Raw genomic sequence first — 17,794 nt, 5'->3', positions numbered from 1 at the left:
AATCCTGATACAAAGTTAAAAAAACCTGGCAATTATTTGTTTTTTCTTTACTCTCTTTTAGTTATTTTAATTTTCGGTGCTACTTGTAACAATAATAGGGGCAGCATTCTCCGACAGAAGTGTGGGTTTTAAGTTGACTGTGTTCCTTTAATGTATTTGAGACTGTCCTAATTGCTTAAACCACTCTTCCTTCTAACTGATTTCAGTCTCCTCAGACAGACTTTTAATTTTCCCTCTTGTTACATGTTGATCAGTTCTTTTCCATTTCTTTGACCCGGGTGTTCGGGACCAGGTTACTGGATAGCTCCTTACATCAAGACACTGAGACTCTATATTGAGGTACCACCCATAAATGTGAGTTTTATTGACCCTGGCTACACTATGCACATATCCTTAGCCCTCAATGCCCAGCTCAACTAGCTGGACCCAGCACTGGGCAAATGCACTGGGAAAAGAGACCAAGCATCTTGACCCCACTGGGAAAAGAGAACATGCCTCTAGCTGCTTCAGAGACAATTTCAGTCAAAAGCAGATGCAAACCTGGGCTTCCAACACAGCTCAAATTGAAAAACATTGAAAGACCTATTTTTATAACCAGAAATTAACAATTTTACAGTGATGGCCTAACGAAAAAATAGAGTTTGATGTATTGTGGCCATTTAAGGAATAATTTAGTGTTAAGAGGAGAAATAAATATTTTTCCCAGCAGCACTGACTAAAGAAAATCTCCCTAAAATACATAACAGTCATCTAGGCATTGAAAAAATGTAAGCAAAAGACAAGGCATATTTTGTTCTGGCATGATATGGCTGCTCAGATGAAAGACATTATAGCTCATTGTGATCTCTGTGATCACTTCTGAAAAGCATAAACAAACAGACCTAAGGCAGGATTATGAAATCCTAGAGAGACCATGGCAAAGGCTCGGAGAGGATTTATTTAATTTCTCAAGCCCTGAGAATAGCTATGTAACAGATGTTACACACATACAGTGGCAAAATGCAATAAATAGCTAATTAATACCCAAATTCAGATGATATTTGAATGCAAAATCTCAGCTCAGTTCAGGTCAGCAGTTGATCTGACAATAGCTCACAATGAATTATGAGCAGGATTTTAAAAAGTTCTCAGCCTTGGCCTCACTCTGCTCCCATGTAAATCAATGGGCGTTTCCGTGGGAACAGACTTAGGCCAATACTGAGTGCATTTGAAAATCACACCCTATATTTCCCCATGAGCAAGATCCTTCAATGACGGGAGGAAAAATGGAAAAGACTCATTTCCCCTCAGCTTTTGAATCTTCAGAGAGAGACTCCTCCTGAGCATAAGGAGCCTTTTACTAAACCTTCTCCATGCTTAACTGAACTAAAAGCAATACTAGGAGTCATTGTTTTTTATTATTTGCTATAGAGTGGTGCCTAGATTTCTCAATCAAGTATGGAGCCCCTTTGTGGTAGGCCTTGTACGAGCCATAGTGGGGGACTGTCATTGTGCCTCTGACCTTAGAGATGATTTACCAAGTGAGATGGACAAATGAGATGTGGGAACAATGGTGGGAAATTCATGCAGCTACTGAGGTAGCTCCTGAACAAATTGATGGTTCCTGAAGAACGACAATAAAATAGTAGGACTGGGCATACAATAGCTATGAATATTTCCTATACCTACTACAGAAGACCCATCAAACAAACAAACCACATTGCTAGGCAGGGAGGATGAGTAGTGTTATGAGTTCCTCACTCTTTATGTCATCATGTATTAAGCATATTCAAGGCAGTAAATTTGTATTAGTAAAAATGTGCAAAAAAGTAAATGAATATAGTTGATCTTATTTAATACAGCATGTTTCAGCAAACTGCTGCCCATTTTTTGGCTGTTAGTACACATAACACACACGCTAGTATAGCCTTCAGTCCTCCTTTCCTTGTTCATTCCTCAACCCACAGATGTGTCCCTGAAAAAGTTAGTGGTGGTGTTTCTTTGACAATCTGAAATTATATAAAATTTGGGTATGGTGGGATAGGGAGAGAAATGGTTTTATAGAGACTGATAATACATAGACACACTATAATAGTCACGGTGTTCTATTGCTGTCTCTTAATCTGGACCTCTGGACCCGGAGATCAATTTTTCAGTCCCCTTATTCTCACTCTCCATCTTCAAGTTTTAAGCACTTTACTGCCTTAAGGATTTAAGACATTTTAACAGCATACATGGCTTTAGGATCTAAAGTGGCTTAAATGCTTATGCAACTTTAAGGATTTCATGTGGCTTAACTGTGTATGCCACTTTATGAATTTATGGAAGCTTAAAAGCTTATGCTTCATTTTTAAAACAATAATAAAATGGCTTAAAAGCTTATGACATTTTAAGGATGTTTTCTTCTTTTTCTTCCTGCTTGTCTTTAAAAAAAATCTAGGAAATGAAATGAAAAAAAAATGCTAATGGAACAGTTAAGTTATACATTTAAAATAAAAATCACTAAAGTGCAAAAGCTAAGAATTCTAAAACAGCGTGAATCTATCCACACTGTTTCTATAGAGGATTTTTCTATTCCTCGTTTTGTTTGATAAATAATAATAATGTGACATTTTTATCCATTATTATTTATTTCATAAAATACTCAGGATATACTGCAAAACTGACCATGCTACTGTAGGAGGCCATTTCCTGATTATTTTTGTTTGAAACATGCAACCTTTGAATTATATCATCATACTAGACTGATCAATCCATCGATCGATAAATAGATCGATTGATCTGGGTTTGCTTTGACAAAATACTTTCAAAGTAACTAATTTCATTTTGTGAACCAGAGCAGCACTGTGGGCCCACTTTTTATGCTGAGCATGTCCTCGGGATTTACACTCAAAAGATTTTCCTGGAGAAATTCAAATTCCATCTGTTGCCTCTACCACAAATCGCCTTTATTATATTGACTTTACTCTCTTGACGCTCTTATCTGATGGCAATAAATTCCCACTAGAGTGGAACACCAACTTAGCCAGTGACCCCAGACAGACAATAGAGCAGGTCCTTGCAGACACTCACTCTCAACTGATTTCTGAGCTGCTCACTCGCTCTCTCTTTCTCGATTGCCTGGTTTGTGCCAGGTTTTATTCAGGAGTTCCGACTGTGTGCAATTAGGAGATTCTTCGTTTAAAGGGACCTCATGGGGGCTGCAACAGATCAGTGGAGCAATAAATTACTGGGGCTTCAGAAGCAGAAGGAGACTGGAAGAAATTGGGGGGGGGGAGGTGAAAGGGTAAATGCAATCGCCTGGAATCTCAGAATCTGACTCCAAGGTAAAGAAATTACCAGCCTTGTAAATCTCCGCACTTGGGTAATGATGGGTATAACAGAAGCTGCAAAATATACAAATTAACTGTAGGATCCTGGAACCAAGAAGTGCACGGTGGAATAATCGGCATCCTCATAAAAACAATAGGAAAAGAAACGCCAGCCATTTGCTCCCATTATGTTCGAGTTTGAGCAGTAAAAACCAAACGACCCGCATTTTTACAAAGCAGTTGTTCTAATGTCCCTGGGAGGACTTCGTCGTCCCTTTGACTGCGCACGTTTACAAATCAGAGCAGCCAATACAGGCGAGCCCAGGAAGCTGGAAGGAGCCTATGCTTTGAGCAAAGTCTATGAGATGCTGAACTGGTGCTGGCGTTAACAAAGGGAAAAGATCAAATCCTGGCGAAGACGAAAATAAGCCTAAGCCAAAGCCTGCAAAATGGACACGCGAGGAGGTTCCACTCTTTCGTTTCTGGCTTCTGTAGTAAATTACAGTGTTATCCCCTTTTAAAGGAACATGATGTGAAATGGGGTTTAAACAGAGTTCAAGCGAATTGATATACATCTGAACCTTTTAACGAGGAACCAAGCTGCCACATAAATACACTAGCATAATATCACCAATCAATGATAAGCTAATTGGTCGCTACGTGCACTTTTTCAGGGCCATCTTGTCCTGGGGATGGATAGTCGCCAAGGCTCGTTGTTTGCACATGGAGATCGTCCTTTAGCTTTGTTCACGCTCAGGATTGTTGCAGGCTCTAGACAACTAACTGCCTCTCGTTGAGAGGAACACAAAGGACCCACCCTTTCTGTAAGGCTGCTCTACTTCCAGGCAGCGTTAGAAGAGAGAAATTCCTCCCCCTGTAATAAAGGGTTAAATCAAAGCATGCTTGGCCAGTCAAAGAAGGACTTAGATTTACTCGAGTATGAAGTGGGGTCTAACGTGTTAAGTACGTGGGAAAATGCAGCCAAGGACCATAAATATCTCATTAGTTTCATTTCCAATTAACCGTGAAACAGCAGCTGTTTACTGGAGTGAACGCGTGCAGCAGGGGGATCCTAGTGCTGAGTCCCCTCGGGCCATGGATGAGACTGGAGAGCAGGAAGAGTCTGTCTGACACAGACACCACTGGCTGTAGCTGTAGCCCTGTTACTTTACTTCCCCTTCTACCACCTTGTTCCCTTCCTCTTGATGCCCTCTCCGCTCTCCCCCTCCACTTCAGAATCACTTCCCGTTCACTGCAGCAGCCCCCTCTCTCCCTCCTTCACGCTGTACCCTCAGTCATTAACTCCTCACTGCATTTCCCCCGCCTCGCAGTCACATCCAAATATCGCACTCCTGAGAAAGCAAACCAAGGCATGGAGCTGGTGGCAAGAGGATGTGAGGCTTTTGAAAGATTCTGACAGCAGCCTTTCCACCCCTTCTGCCAATAGATGCTTCTGGTGTAAATGAACCAAAGGAGGATTTTTCTTTATGGATTTTTAATACAAAGCGTTTATGTGGTTAATAAATTATCTGGAACGTGGGTGAAATTGATGCCTCCCCCTCAAAAAAGCTGTACTCAAAAGCATGTGTAACTTTTGCCTTTTCCTTCTCTACAAATCCAGTAAACTCAGCCTCTCTGGAATAGGCAAACATGACTCCCTTAATCTTCTGTTCCACAGTTTGGAAACATGAGTTTTGCCATTGACTTCACAGGCAAACTAATCTTCCACTCTAGGGACAACAAATCCAGCTTTTAAAATAGAATGAAGTCTCAAACAACACATTCAAGATCTCTTCACAAATCTGGACTTGGCCCCTTTCTGTACAGTTTGACATGTGGCAAATTCACATTCCTTTTATGGGCATGAAGCTCTTTTACAGCTCTTCCTTGAGCTTTTGAATTTCTTTACAGAGATATTCAGAAATTCTGTTTTTCTTAGGGAAAAAATACTATTAACATTGGGACAAATTTATTGCATCAAGGCTGCAGCCATTTGGCTTCACTCCAAATTACCTTAAGTGCAATTTTGGTAACACCTCCTTACCAAACATACCTTACAGTTTAGTCACACAATTGCAGTGATACATTTATAGCCACAGACCTAATTTTTTTTAAAGTGACTAAGAATTTGGGGTGCCCAAATTGAGACCCCTTAAAGGGGCCTGATTTTCAGAAAGTGCTAAATACCTGCCTTCTGAAAATCAGGCCCCTTTAATAGGTCTCAGGGCACTCAAAATCACTAGTCACTTTTGCAGATGTAGGCCTCCGTGTTTTATTTGAAGGTATTCACTTTATTTAAACAAATGCATTGCCAAAGCTCTGGTGTGAACTGTGTAGATAAAATTTAACACAATAATGTGTTGTTAATTTCTTTGTAGTCTACAAAGTAATAAGTACAAAGACACAACCAACTAGAACACTAGTTGGAAAGTTATATCACTACTATTGTTTTTCACAAACCTGTAATGCCTTCCAGAGCTATGCTAAAGTCTTGCATGCTAATCCAGGTGGTGTATGTCAGTAGTGTGTTTAAGCTATAAAATGTATGCACTGATAGTCCTGGAACATAACTTCACTTAGGAAAGGTTGAAACACAATACCAATTTTAAACAGTTAGAGTCTCCTTCCAAATCCAATCCTGTTCTCAACCCAAATCATTTCATGAAAATCAACCAGAGCCAGACCGATTAAGAAGAGGTTGAGAAGTCTCTTTACCAGAAGCTGTAATTCAATAAGTCAAACTTCCTAGGTATCTCTGCAAAAAGGACAAGCATGTCAGAGAGCAGGCCCCCCTGACTTAACCCCTAGTCAGTCTATTTCTAAACAAAGTTCTCATTCTCCTAAACTATTTTAAACAGCAACCTCTTTCTCTTTGTGTGTGTGTGTGTCTCTCTCTCTCTCACACACACACACACACCCCCCTGTAAAATTGATCTTGCAATTTGTGTGCCACTCAGAGAGAATATTTCATATCAAAATATCTTGACCCAGAGCTAATTCACCAGTTTCCAGTTTCAGCAAAGCTTTCTGATGCGCAAGAGTAATGATAGAGAATACAGGCATTCAAGCCTGCAGTTTAGGAAAGTAATACCAGAGTTTACAATCACAAGGACCAACCTCAACCTTTCAATCTAAAGCACTCCAACATTTTCCATTAAAAGGATCAGAATGAGAATCATAAATATTGCTTGTTGCTGGGGGTTTTAAAATGTGCTCAGGTCATCTCACATTTACAGGAGACTGGTTCTCCAAGTCTGGTTTTAAAATGCTATTCTGTTATCAAGTCTCATCTAAAGTCAAGGCTCTAATCCTTGAAAAGCACAGTATGGTCCCCATCCTTCCCCTATTGAAGCGAATGGCAAAAATCTCATTGACTTCAATGATTAGAGGATCTTCTCCTACAATTTTATCCTCTTTGTTAGGAAATAGCTCCTCCTCTTGACCTACAGACAGTCTCTGAGCTTCATTCCCCACTGTCTTGCAAATGACTGACTACACAGCCTGCACCTATGAAAAGAGGGCATAGGAGAGGAGAATTGTGGTTTGGTCATGTTTCAGATCCACTTTGCATAAGTGTAAATGACAACCCAAGATGGAAGGCAGTGGCAAATGAAGCCCTCTAAATTATAAAACTACACAAAGTAATCAGAGGTCAGTAAAGCTAGTCAAATATAGTCACTACTCTCCCAGTGAACTCACTATGAGTTTTGCTATTGACTCCAGTGGGAGCAGGGCACAGCCCTGAAATCACATAACTTGTGGAAACAAAAGAATCTGAAATATCTTATATTGCTCTCTCAGAGACTAGACAAAAAGCCTTCAATCCAGATACCACAATTAGTCTGCAGAACTCATTGCCACACAGAATGCTATTGAGGCCAAAAGCTTAGTAGATTTCAAAAAAGGATAGACATTAATATCAATAACAAGAATATCTAGAGTTATAGAATAGCTTTTTTAAAGAAAGCATTTCAGAAGGGATATAAACCTTCATGTTGCAGGATATAAACCAAGAAGGGGTGAGGAAGAAACTTTCCCTGTTATTATTCCATAACTTCCTATTGGAGGTTTCTTGCGCCTTCCTCTGATAGGACTGGTGTGGCCACATTCAGAGACTGGCCACTGGACTAGATGACCCAATATGGCAACTCCCATCTTCTGCAGGGGGGATATAATAGTGAGACACTGTAGGTATATGACCCAGCCTGCAGTCCCTGAGCACCCAGAACTCCCAGTGACTTCTACAAATGCATTGATGCATTGGAAAATCTATTTTATCAAGTACCTGGTCAGATAATGTATACAAAAGGTGCCTTCTTGCTTCATGTTCAGTTACATGGTGACTAATGCACAATGGTATAATGCATCTTTACAGATATGCTACTTGCACTCTGCTTAACAAAACACGAACAAAGAAAATGACCCCCAAGATTTCCGAAACCTCACTCATCTAGCTAAATGTATCTGGATTACAGGATATATTGGTAATTTGCCACAATCATGATTTCCAAGTCAAGTGTCTAGTACCACATCTATAAGGAGATATTTAATGGTACCTTCAAATAGCAATGTTGTCATAAATAATTTTACTAAATCTCAGAGATTTGCAACTGCAAATGACAAAGATAATCTCTAAAGGACATTTTGTGTGGCACCAGGTCACCCCACCTTCTTCCCACTCACCACTTCAGTCTGCATTTCACGTAATGAACAGAACTGACCTCCCGTGCTTGGAGGCAAGAAGGCAAGGGGAGCTCATGAAGTAACAGAATCAGCAGCAAAGATTTCCTATGGTTTCACCTGGGCGAGAAGAAAAGGATGCAACTAAAACAGGTTTCAGAAACCTAGAGAGGTTGTAACCACTAGCCATGCAGTACTTTATCACACCACCAGGGGCACTGCTCCTGGTGCCTAGCTCAGAACCGAGCTGCCCTATTACATCCATTTTTAGGGGAACCCCGCATTGTACAGTTATTTCCCCCGTCTGATCACTAAGTATTCACAGATTCCCTTCGTTCATCTCATTTGTTTTCTTCTGTACTTTCTCTTGGAAAGGGGTTCAATTTTCTTACTATATGGTGGGAACGGGTAAAAATTAATTTAACTTTGTCTTTTTCCCCCTGAATCCTGGCAACTATTGAGCCACATTTTATATTAATTGGGTAATATTTGCGCATTAGATTGGACGGGCGCTTATAAATGCCTAAGTATGAGCAATAATAATTACTATAAGGCAAAAAAAAATTAGCATGCAAAAGTCTTTTCTGTGGCACTAATGAGTAAAAATTGATCCCTGCGCTTAAAATTGAAGATTGAAATCCTGTGGAGCCACTTAATGCAGGACAGGCAAAAGCGGCAGTTTTCACCCAGTTCGCTATGAGAATTGGGACCGGTTAACCATTGATTAGTCTTTGAGCTAATATTTTTCATTGTGATTTATATGCTCCATATACACAATTAAAGCGGATTTTTTCTTTATTGAAACAAGCATCGGGGGGGGGGAAATCCTTAAGATTTGTGCGTGTGCTAATCACCAAACGGACCTCTTAAAATAAGATCCATGGGAAGTAAAGACTGTGAAAGAGCTACACTTCGGTGCAGTGCTGCGAATCCAGTCCCCTAATGCCAGTTTAAAAAAAATACACCTCTTGCCCCACATTGGAATGAATTCGAAACAGGTCAGAGGTGAAGAGACTCAGCTGGGGTCAAACTCACGGAAACCAAACAAGTCTCTCCTGGTGCGTTCCGCTAGAGAAGGAAGCCCCAGCCCAGCGTGGTAACTGAGCAAAGGAGACTAGTAGGAAACGGACCGGCATCTTCAATTGAAGGGGAAGAGGAAGAGTTCTATTTACAATAGCTTTATGAACTGCAAAGCTCACCTCTAAAACTAAGCCACAACCTTAAAGCAGCTCTCTCTGTTTGCCTGAGCAATGAGCTCCTACGTCTTTTGTGCTCTTTGTTCAGAGGGGTTTTTTTTTAAAACATGCATTGTAACATTTCTTTTAAGGATTGCCTGCCAAAAGAGAATCCCCTAAGGAAAACCAGACCAAGAAAGTAGTGACCAATCCTTTTCGGATTATTGTCAGAAGGCTCCTCCCAGCCCCTACAATTTGCATAAAAAAATCCAGAAAACTCTTGTTTGCCCAGCATCTTGATCAGTTTGTCCACCCCTGTCTAACAGTCAGAGCCTGAGCCTCCTGGAAAGCTGCATGTAGCCTCAGGGGAGCTGAGAGTTTCTCTCTCTGGGCTAGAGCCTGTTTTCTGCCTTTGTAAGAAACTGGAAGCCTCGCTGGGGCGTTTTTTTCACCCCCGTTTTAGAGCGTGAGTCACCAACCATGTACCAGGGATACTGGTCTCTGTTCCTGATCTTTATCGCCTCCCACTGCGTAGGGTCCGTCAAAGGGCTCTTTCTCTTTGGACAGCCCGAGTTCTCATACAAGAGGTCCAACTGCAAACCTATCCCCGCCTCCCTCTTGTTGTGCCGCGGGATCGAGTACCCGAACATGAGGCTGCCCAATCTGCTGGGGCATGAAACGATCCAGGAGGTCCTGGAGCAGGCTGGAGCCTGGATCCCTCTAGTTCAGAAGCAGTGCCACCCGGACACCAGAAAGTTCCTGTGCTCGCTCTTTGCGCCCGTCTGCATCGATGACCTGGATGAGACCATTCAGCCTTGCCATTCGCTCTGTGAGCAGGTGAAGGACAGTTGCGCCCCGGTTATGTCTGCCTTCGGCTTCCCCTGGCCTGAGATGCTGGACTGCAGCCGCTTCCCCCAGGACAACGACCTATGCATCCCCCCGGCAAGCAGCGACCACGTCCTCCCTACCCCCAGAGAAGGTAAGAATGCTACTGCTGCAGCCTCCTTCGAGCTTGGGCATTATTATTTCAGTGAGGGGTTCATAGGTTTCCCTGCATATTGTAATGCCTCCAGAACCAGAACATCCCCTATACTCTGCAACACATGCCAGGGGCTATGGAGTCATCTCGGTTGCAGCTGTAGGTCTATGGGAGAGTGAATACTAGTTTTTAAAGCCGCCGAAAATGAATTGTTTCCTGCCGTGAACAGGTTTTAAACACTGACCAAAGTTAAGAACTACAGGAGGTTGTTTTACACCTGTATTTACCGTGACAGTTTGTTGTAGGGTTGCTAAAGAGAGAGCGCTAGAGAGTGGAACTGAAAAAATGCCAAGATTTTTGATTGACCAGCAAACCAATTTCACACGTGAAAAGTCCATGAATCGACAGTTAGAACGAATGAAGGAAGCCTCTTCCACTGGTACCCGCTTTTTATTTGGGGGCTGGTTTTAATTAGGTGGAGAAGATCATGCAAAAGGAGAATTTCCCTAGTTATAAAAGGGGTGGGCGGGTGAGAGGGAGTTGCTTTGGGAAGGGAACCTCGGGCGCTCGATAATCTTTCACAAAAGCCCACGGTGTGCCTGACTTGATTTTTGTTCCTCGTGGGAGGGGAAGGGGGCTCCTTAATCCTTTTCAGAGGATTCAACAGGAACTTCTTTTCAAGCCCCTGCTTCCTTCTAGGCAGATCTTAAATCAATTGCAAAGTTGCTTAGCAATCTTTTCTGACATGATGCAGCGTGACTTTCCAATCCTCTTGAGGTTAGGTGGGTAATTCACTGGAAATGTTTTGCATTTTTCGAACATTTTCCCAACCCAAGCGATAAACAAATCAATGCTTTTATTCCTATCGCTTTCAGTGGGAACTTTGGTGGGTTTGTAATTTTACTTGGAGTCCCTGGCTCTTTGCTGCTGTGCATTTCACAAATCTTCCTCTCCTTTTTGAAAAAGGAAGGATTTTGACCGGAACGTGATCTATATTATTTCCATAGCTGAAAGAATACGCACACTTCACAGCTCACAGTTCATTCCTGTTTTAATGAAAATCCATCTATTCTTAGAATTTAAAAAAAACCCAACAGTTCGTTTAGAGAGGTTATGTTAACGAAACAATCTCTGTGCGATCAGTTCTGGTGTCATCTAGGAAATGAAAGGTAAGTCAGAAGTTAAAGGCAGCTGTGAGTATTCTATAAAGGGCACATACCAGTTGGTAGAAAATCTCAATTCGCTTCAATGTTCCCAAACGCCACCTGCTGTTCTTTTTTAACCAAACCTGCTTCTTACATTTCCAGCACCAAAGGTCTGTGATGCCTGCAAAAACAAGAACGAAGATGACAACGACATCGTGGAAAACCTTTGCAAAAATGACTTTGGTAAGTGGAAAAAGAGCCCTCTGCTTAGCATTCCAGGACTGGGGTCCGCTCCTGTAATGATCAGGTTAAACTCCCACAGGAGGCAATGGGATTTCTGCCAGAGTAAGGATACAGTCAGGATTTAGCCTTGTCTGCAAATCAAACTAAACTCAATCCTTCTAAGATACTGTGTCAGAAGGCTTCAATCATGCAAATCCTAGTCAGAGTGAAAAAAAAAGTGTTTTTAAATCCTAGCAAAGTCAGATTTCTGTTTGCAATTTCTTCCTCATCTCAAAAACCAACAAAATTACCAACAATAAAGCTGTTTAATATTCGTTTATATAGTGGACTCTGGCAAGTGGAGTAGTACAATGAACAAGAGCAATCTGTAATCTAAAATACTGTCTAAGGGAAAAAGTGGAGGAAGGATTTCATATAGGGGTGCAGGGGAAGAGATCCAAATGCCCAGTCTCAAACATTTGTAAAGACTTTCTTTGCAGATTATAAATGAGCCTCTACATACGATTTAACAGAGAAGGTGGTGTGTGGAGACTTAAGTATATATACAAAACATGAAGATTCTGGGTTAGAAGAGGACAGGAAAGCCCTTTTAACAGGGAGAATTCGGAAATGTACAAACTGGAGTATGCCTATTTCAAGAGACTATTATAATAGATCAATATTTATAATTGCAGGTGGACCTGTACTGTAAACATCTAGTAATTCAAATGTGTCCTCAGAAACAAAGCCATTATGAGGACAATGTATTAATATAGCCTGTATTTATCCTGGCTTTGGACTGGCAAACAATGCCTGAGGTATTCAGATAAAACCTTTTAGAGCTAAACATGTTGTGTAAGTCCTTAAAGAGCCTTGTATTTCCCTCTCCTTAGTTATTTTATCAAATCAAATGCAGCTGTTAGGTCAGTTCTCCTTCCACGTGATCTATTCTTTTAAACAGCAATACATGTGAAATATCATTTCCTTACAAGTTTACCTAAAAATCCTCTCCAGACTAATAAATTAAGTTTAACGTTTTCAACCACAGAAAAGATCAGATTTCAAATTAGATTTAGATTCTTCCCCCTCCCTCCTTTTCAAATTCTAGGGTTTCAGTAAGAATAAATATGTGCTAGGTTTTAACCCAGCATTAGACAATGTACAAAATGTGCCCTCTCTGTGTTTGCAAACATTAGGAAAACTAAAGAAAAGATGCATTTAGAAAAGAAGGAAAAAAAATCTTAAGGTTGATTCAAACTGAGATGACTTGCATGCACTTAGTGGCTTTAGAAAATGAGCCACCTGCTGCCCATTCTGTCAGCCCCTGACAGTTTAATTAGCAATAGAAGACCTCCCTCCCCAGGTCCCCTTTATGTGCACTAATGGGAAAAAAAAAATCTCTCAATCTCTCTCATCCCACTTCTCCCTCCCCCCTGCCCCGCTCTCTCTATTAGCCCTGAAGATAAAAGTGAAGGAGATCACATACATCAATGGGGACACCAAGATCACCCCTGAAACAAAGAGCAAAACCATCTACAAGCTGAATGGGGTGACAGAGAGGGATCTGAGGAAGACAGTGCTCTGGCTCAAAGGTGGCCTGCAGTGTACCTGTGATGAGATGAATGACATAAATGCACCCTATTTAGTGATGGGACAAAGGCAGGCTGGGGAGCTGGTGATCACCTCCGTGAAGCGGTGGCAGAAAGGGCAGCGGGCGTTCAAACGATTCTCCCGCAGCATCCGCAAACTGCAATGCTAATCACTTCTACTCTAGTCACTTTCACCCCAGTCACTTACACCAGCTGCCCCAGTTCTGAGCTCTTCAAGCCTCTTGCACCTTCTTGTTTCAGCCTTTCTGAACCACAAGATATAGCAGGCATGGGAGACGATGGCTGTTTGTTTAAAATGAAGAGGAGGGGAAAACCCGCCCCTTCAAATTTTGTAAATATATTAAAACTGTAATAAAAATCATGAATATTTTTGTGAAGTATTAAAATATCTTGCTTAAAGCTAGTTTGTTTGGTTTGATTTTTGAATAAGTGCAAATGTGACATTGGTCTGAATTTTTCTTTTTTCCTTCATGTTGGGAAAGCTGCTCGATTGATATCACCACCTTTCTCTATACACACATTTGTGTTTGCGTGTATTTCTCTCTGACACACTCAGAGATGGCAACAAACATTTCCCCCTTTTGTTGACCTTGTACATGGAGTCTGATTTTTGTCCATGTATGAAATGGCATGCCATCTATTTTAACACTATAGAGGAGACCGTTACAACTGCTGCATGAGGTACATATGCATCAATACAAGTAAGTTAACCATGTGTACTTTTTGTTTTCTGACCCTGCCCCCCGAAATAAAAAAAAATGTTTTGTAGACTGATCTGAATACACCTTTTAACTTTTTTAAACTTGCAAATTAAACCATTTGTAGCCTAACTGTAATATACCTAAGGATTAACCTGAAAGAGTTGTAAAATACTGTTTTAACCAACCTTGTAAATATTCCAGATAAACGTTATATCCTTGTATATAAACTTTACATCACAGTTTATCAATTGTCTTCCTTTGGGGGAGGGGGGTGGAGTTATGTCAACGAGTTTTGAAAATGAGAGAATTGAGAATCACCACCACAAACGGGTTTTTGTCATAATACAGCAAAACTTGCACCAAAATCCCCAACTCCAATAGTCAATAAATAACCACTTTAGAGAGCCCAGTCCCATGATTGGATCCATGAGGGTTGGGCTCTCTAAAGTGGTTATTTATTGAATTAATAGGACTCCACACAAACCTAAAGATCCACCCATAGCGGTTCTAAGATGTCTCTGTAACTCTTAAACACCATTTTAAGATTAGCAGGTTTTTTTGCTGCTCCTTTGGGTGGCCAATTATGGTTTCACCATGTCTCCTCGGAAGACTTTGCTGTCTCGCTCTTTTTTTTAAAAAATTGTATTTTTTTATTTCCCCTCCAAAAAATAAGAAGAGAACAAAGAAAAAGGACAAAAAGAACAAAAAAGGAAAGGAAAGAGGGTAGGGAGGGGAAAGGAAAGTAGCATCTCAGGTCTGGTCTACACTACAGACCCATACTGATATAACTAGATCCTTCGGGGTTGTGAAAAATCCACATCCAGAGCAACGTAGTTATATTGACTTACCTCCTCCCACCCCATAGACAGCACTATGTTACCGGGCCGACAGCTTCTCCCACTGACATAGCTATCACCTCTTGGGGAGGTGGATTAACTAAGCCAACGGGAGAGAGCTCTCCCGTCAGTGTAGAGTGTCTTCATTACAATGCTACAGCAACATTTTAAGTGTTGACTTGCCCACAGATTCCTCCTAATTTAGGAATTCGTCAAAGATTTCCAAAAATTCAAACCAACTCTTTTTAAATTTGTCTAAGGGGAAGACTTTGCTCTTTATCGATGTAGAGTTACAATGGCTTATCTATTTTAAAATGATCAGAATAAGGTTAATTTTCACACACATACAATTGATGGTGGTATAAAAGGAACCGGAAGTCCTACGTGAAAATCCCTGTTAGAACAATTTAATAGTGCAGAATAATTAAGGCCCTTTGTTTTGGGGTTTTATTTTATTTAACATTTCCTAGGAATTTGTCAGTGTTTATTACTAACATTTAAAAAAATGGGTGAAAATTGGTGCAAAAAATTAACTTCATGGTTTTCTAGGTAAATATCAGGATTAATACTGGGGGCTTTATCCGGCAGAAGAAGCAGACCGAGCTCTGTGACCTGGGGTCTTCTCTCGGGGTGCATGTTGTAACCTTCCCTCAGGCAGCGCTGAAGGGCCCAGCTATTCACAGGGGCTATCACTGGGGCCAGTACTCACAGGGGCAGCAATAGGTGGGGGCTAGGAAATACCCGGTGTGGTAGAGTGCTTGATACTTACGGGGCAGAGTGAAGGGGTTCCTGGTGGGGCAGGAGGCCAGTACTCACTGGACAGGGGGGTGATGGGTGCCCATACTTACAGGGTGCAACTTTTGCTGTGCTGATTGGCAATGGTCTTGATCTTGCCATTCTGCATCGCCATGGTGTAGCAGCTGAGGAAGTTCAGGTCCATGCCAACCACCAACATGGCAGTTTCTGGTGCCTTCTGCTCCCTGCAGACCTGTCGTAGCAGCGGTTGAGCAGTCTTGACTTCTGGGACCTGGCACCCTGCCAGTCTCACTGCCCCACTGCAGAGCAACAGCCACCCACCAGCAGTTACCCTGTTCGGTGCAGCCACACTGTGCTGTCTGTCAGGGACCCTACACGGAGGAACCGTCTCCCCACCAGAGTCTGGACTAGTACCTTGCTCCGGAAGGCGAGATAACCACTTGGTATGTGCCATCTCTCATTTCAGGGCAGGGAGTCAGGTAGGGAGGGGGGCAAAAACTAAATAATTAGTAAAAACAAATAATGGGTTTTGTAAAACCTAAGCCATTTTCAGTAAAAATCAGTAAAAACCAAAACCAAAGGGCCTGAGAAATAATTAAAATGGTAAAATAACAAACAAAAAGCTAGTACTTCTATTTCATATATATTTTTATATATTAATACTTTTACTTAGGCAAGAAATATCAGCAAACATAATAGGATTTTTAAAAACAAAACCTCACTGGGGTTAGCTAAGAGCTTAACTAGGAGACTATCTTAGCACCCATTCTTCTAAACTGTTACAGAGGAATGTGATTACACGGTCATATTTTATCATATATCTTTAAATAATATAAATATGAATGGACCTATTCCTCAAAGTTGCTGAACACCCAGTACTCCTATTGAATGCAGTGAGAATATTAGACTCTCAGGATCAGTCCCTGTCTTTTATTACTGACACAGAATAACATGCATATACCACACAATAATCAGTTTTTCAATGTGAAAACTAGAAAAGCAGCTCCATTATTTTTCATGCATTCAGAATGATTTTTATCTTGTAGCATACAAGGTTAAACCTTTTACTGTCTATTGCACACAGCTTGTTTTGAACAGGATAAGGTCCTGGGGCCCCATCCTGCATTCGTTGCATACTCAATATTTCCACTGAAGTCAACAATGCAGGACTGGCCCTTCACAGGAATATCTGCAGACAAACTTAAAAAGTAAGTGGCTCATACATTGCAGATATTTTCTTATGGCTTTTCCTCTGAAAGTATAGGGCTTCTCATGAAATAGGTCGGATCCCTTCTGTGCCCTGACATTATTACTTGAATACCAACAGTGGACTCAGCATTGTACAAACCCAACAATAAGCAGATGCCACACAGCTCTATCTATCCTTCACAACACGATAGGACCACTGTCACTAACCTGATCCAGTGCTTAGACCAGATCAGCTCATGGATGAAGAACAGCTGGCTGAAGCGGATCAAGGTGGAAATTATGCTGATTGGCAGAGGAAAGCACTTAGAAAAGTTTGCAGCCATGGTTCAGTCTCCGTTGAGTGAAGATACACAACCACACCTAACCAATTCAGTCCACAGTTTAGGAGTACTCCTGGTTTTCTCACTGATACTAAGCTCTCACGGAATAGCCATAAGACTGTCCCCATCATGTTTCCCCTTTGAAAACAACAGCTTTGACTTCAATGGGAGCACAAGCGAGCACCAAGTCACTTGCCCAGGGTCACACTGAGTCAGTGGGACTGTTTGCTTGGGGTCACATTGACATCAGTGGGATTACTGTCATGAGTAAAGTACGTAGGATTTAGAGCAGTGTCAAGAATAGCACTCAGATCATTTAATTCCTATTTATTTCCCTGATTTAACTATGTGTCTTGCCATTTTAATGTTATCCTAACAATAATAATTCACTTCACCAAAAAAGGAAAGGTTTACTCAGTGTTTGTATTATAAAACCTATTATCAGGGGTGTACAACCCAGCTATTGAAAATCCAGCTCAGTTGAAAATTAGCATTATAAGGTCTCAACTTGGAAACAATCTTCTCCAGATGTTACCAAAAAAATCCATTTAATCTATTTCATCATTTTTACATTTTAGGAAATCATTTTGTCTGACTATAACTGGACGTCTTTGGTTATGTCAGGTAAAAAGAAATTCAAGTAAGTAGCTAAAGGCCATGCATATCTATAACTTCTGATCAGCATTGAATCACATACATTTGTTTAGAATTAGCTTTCTCACCTGATTTGTTAGGTTTCTAACTTAGATAATAGGATTATTTGCAAACAAAATAAAATAGGGATTCACTTTCATATGCTTTAAGGGAAAAAGTAATTTTCTAGACACTTGTTCTCTTCTAATTAAAAAGAATATTGTTTGGTAGTCAAGTA

General features: G+C 41.0%; 1 protein-coding gene and 1 long non-coding RNA gene across 2 annotated transcripts in view; one reads left to right on the top strand and one right to left on the bottom strand.

Annotated features, from left to right (window-relative positions):
* LOC122465669 overlaps positions 1-17,794 on the bottom strand; it is a 54,969-nt gene that overhangs the window by 6,459 nt on the left and 30,716 nt on the right. Inside the window, exon 2 of the long non-coding RNA XR_006290665.1 lies at positions 11,344-11,450. This is a non-coding gene — a long non-coding RNA (uncharacterized LOC122465669). The remainder of the gene's footprint in view (positions 1-11,343; positions 11,451-17,794) is intronic.
* Positions 9,102-13,500, top strand: SFRP2 (secreted frizzled related protein 2). Its single transcript, XM_007071260.4, has 3 exons — positions 9,102-10,124; positions 11,432-11,512; positions 12,946-13,500. Exons 1-3 carry the CDS (start codon positions 9,626-9,628, stop codon positions 13,248-13,250), a joined length of 885 nt encoding a protein of 294 aa, XP_007071322.1. The 5' UTR covers positions 9,102-9,625; the 3' UTR covers positions 13,251-13,500.

The sequence above is a fragment of the Chelonia mydas genome, chromosome 4, assembly GCF_015237465.2.
Source record: "Chelonia mydas isolate rCheMyd1 chromosome 4, rCheMyd1.pri.v2, whole genome shotgun sequence".
Lineage (NCBI taxonomy): Eukaryota > Metazoa > Chordata > Testudines > Cheloniidae > Chelonia > Chelonia mydas.
The sequence above is the reverse complement of the archived record's forward strand: the minus strand, read 5'-3'. Positions and strand labels throughout refer to the sequence as shown.

What these genes read in the sequence shown, in the direction of transcription:
- SFRP2 (XM_007071260.4), top strand. Translation starts at nt 9,626, where the DNA reads ATGTACCAGGGATACTGGTCTCTGTTCCTGATCTTTATCGCCTCCCAC. An exon ending in CCTCCCTACCCCCAGAGAAG is followed by an intron (nt 10,125 to 11,431) that starts GTAAGAATGCTA and finishes TTACATTTCCAG; the next exon opens with CACCAAAGGTCTGTGATGCC. An exon ending in CCTTTGCAAAAATGACTTTG is followed by an intron (nt 11,513 to 12,945) that starts GTAAGTGGAAAA and finishes TCTCTCTATTAG; the next exon opens with CCCTGAAGATAAAAGTGAAG.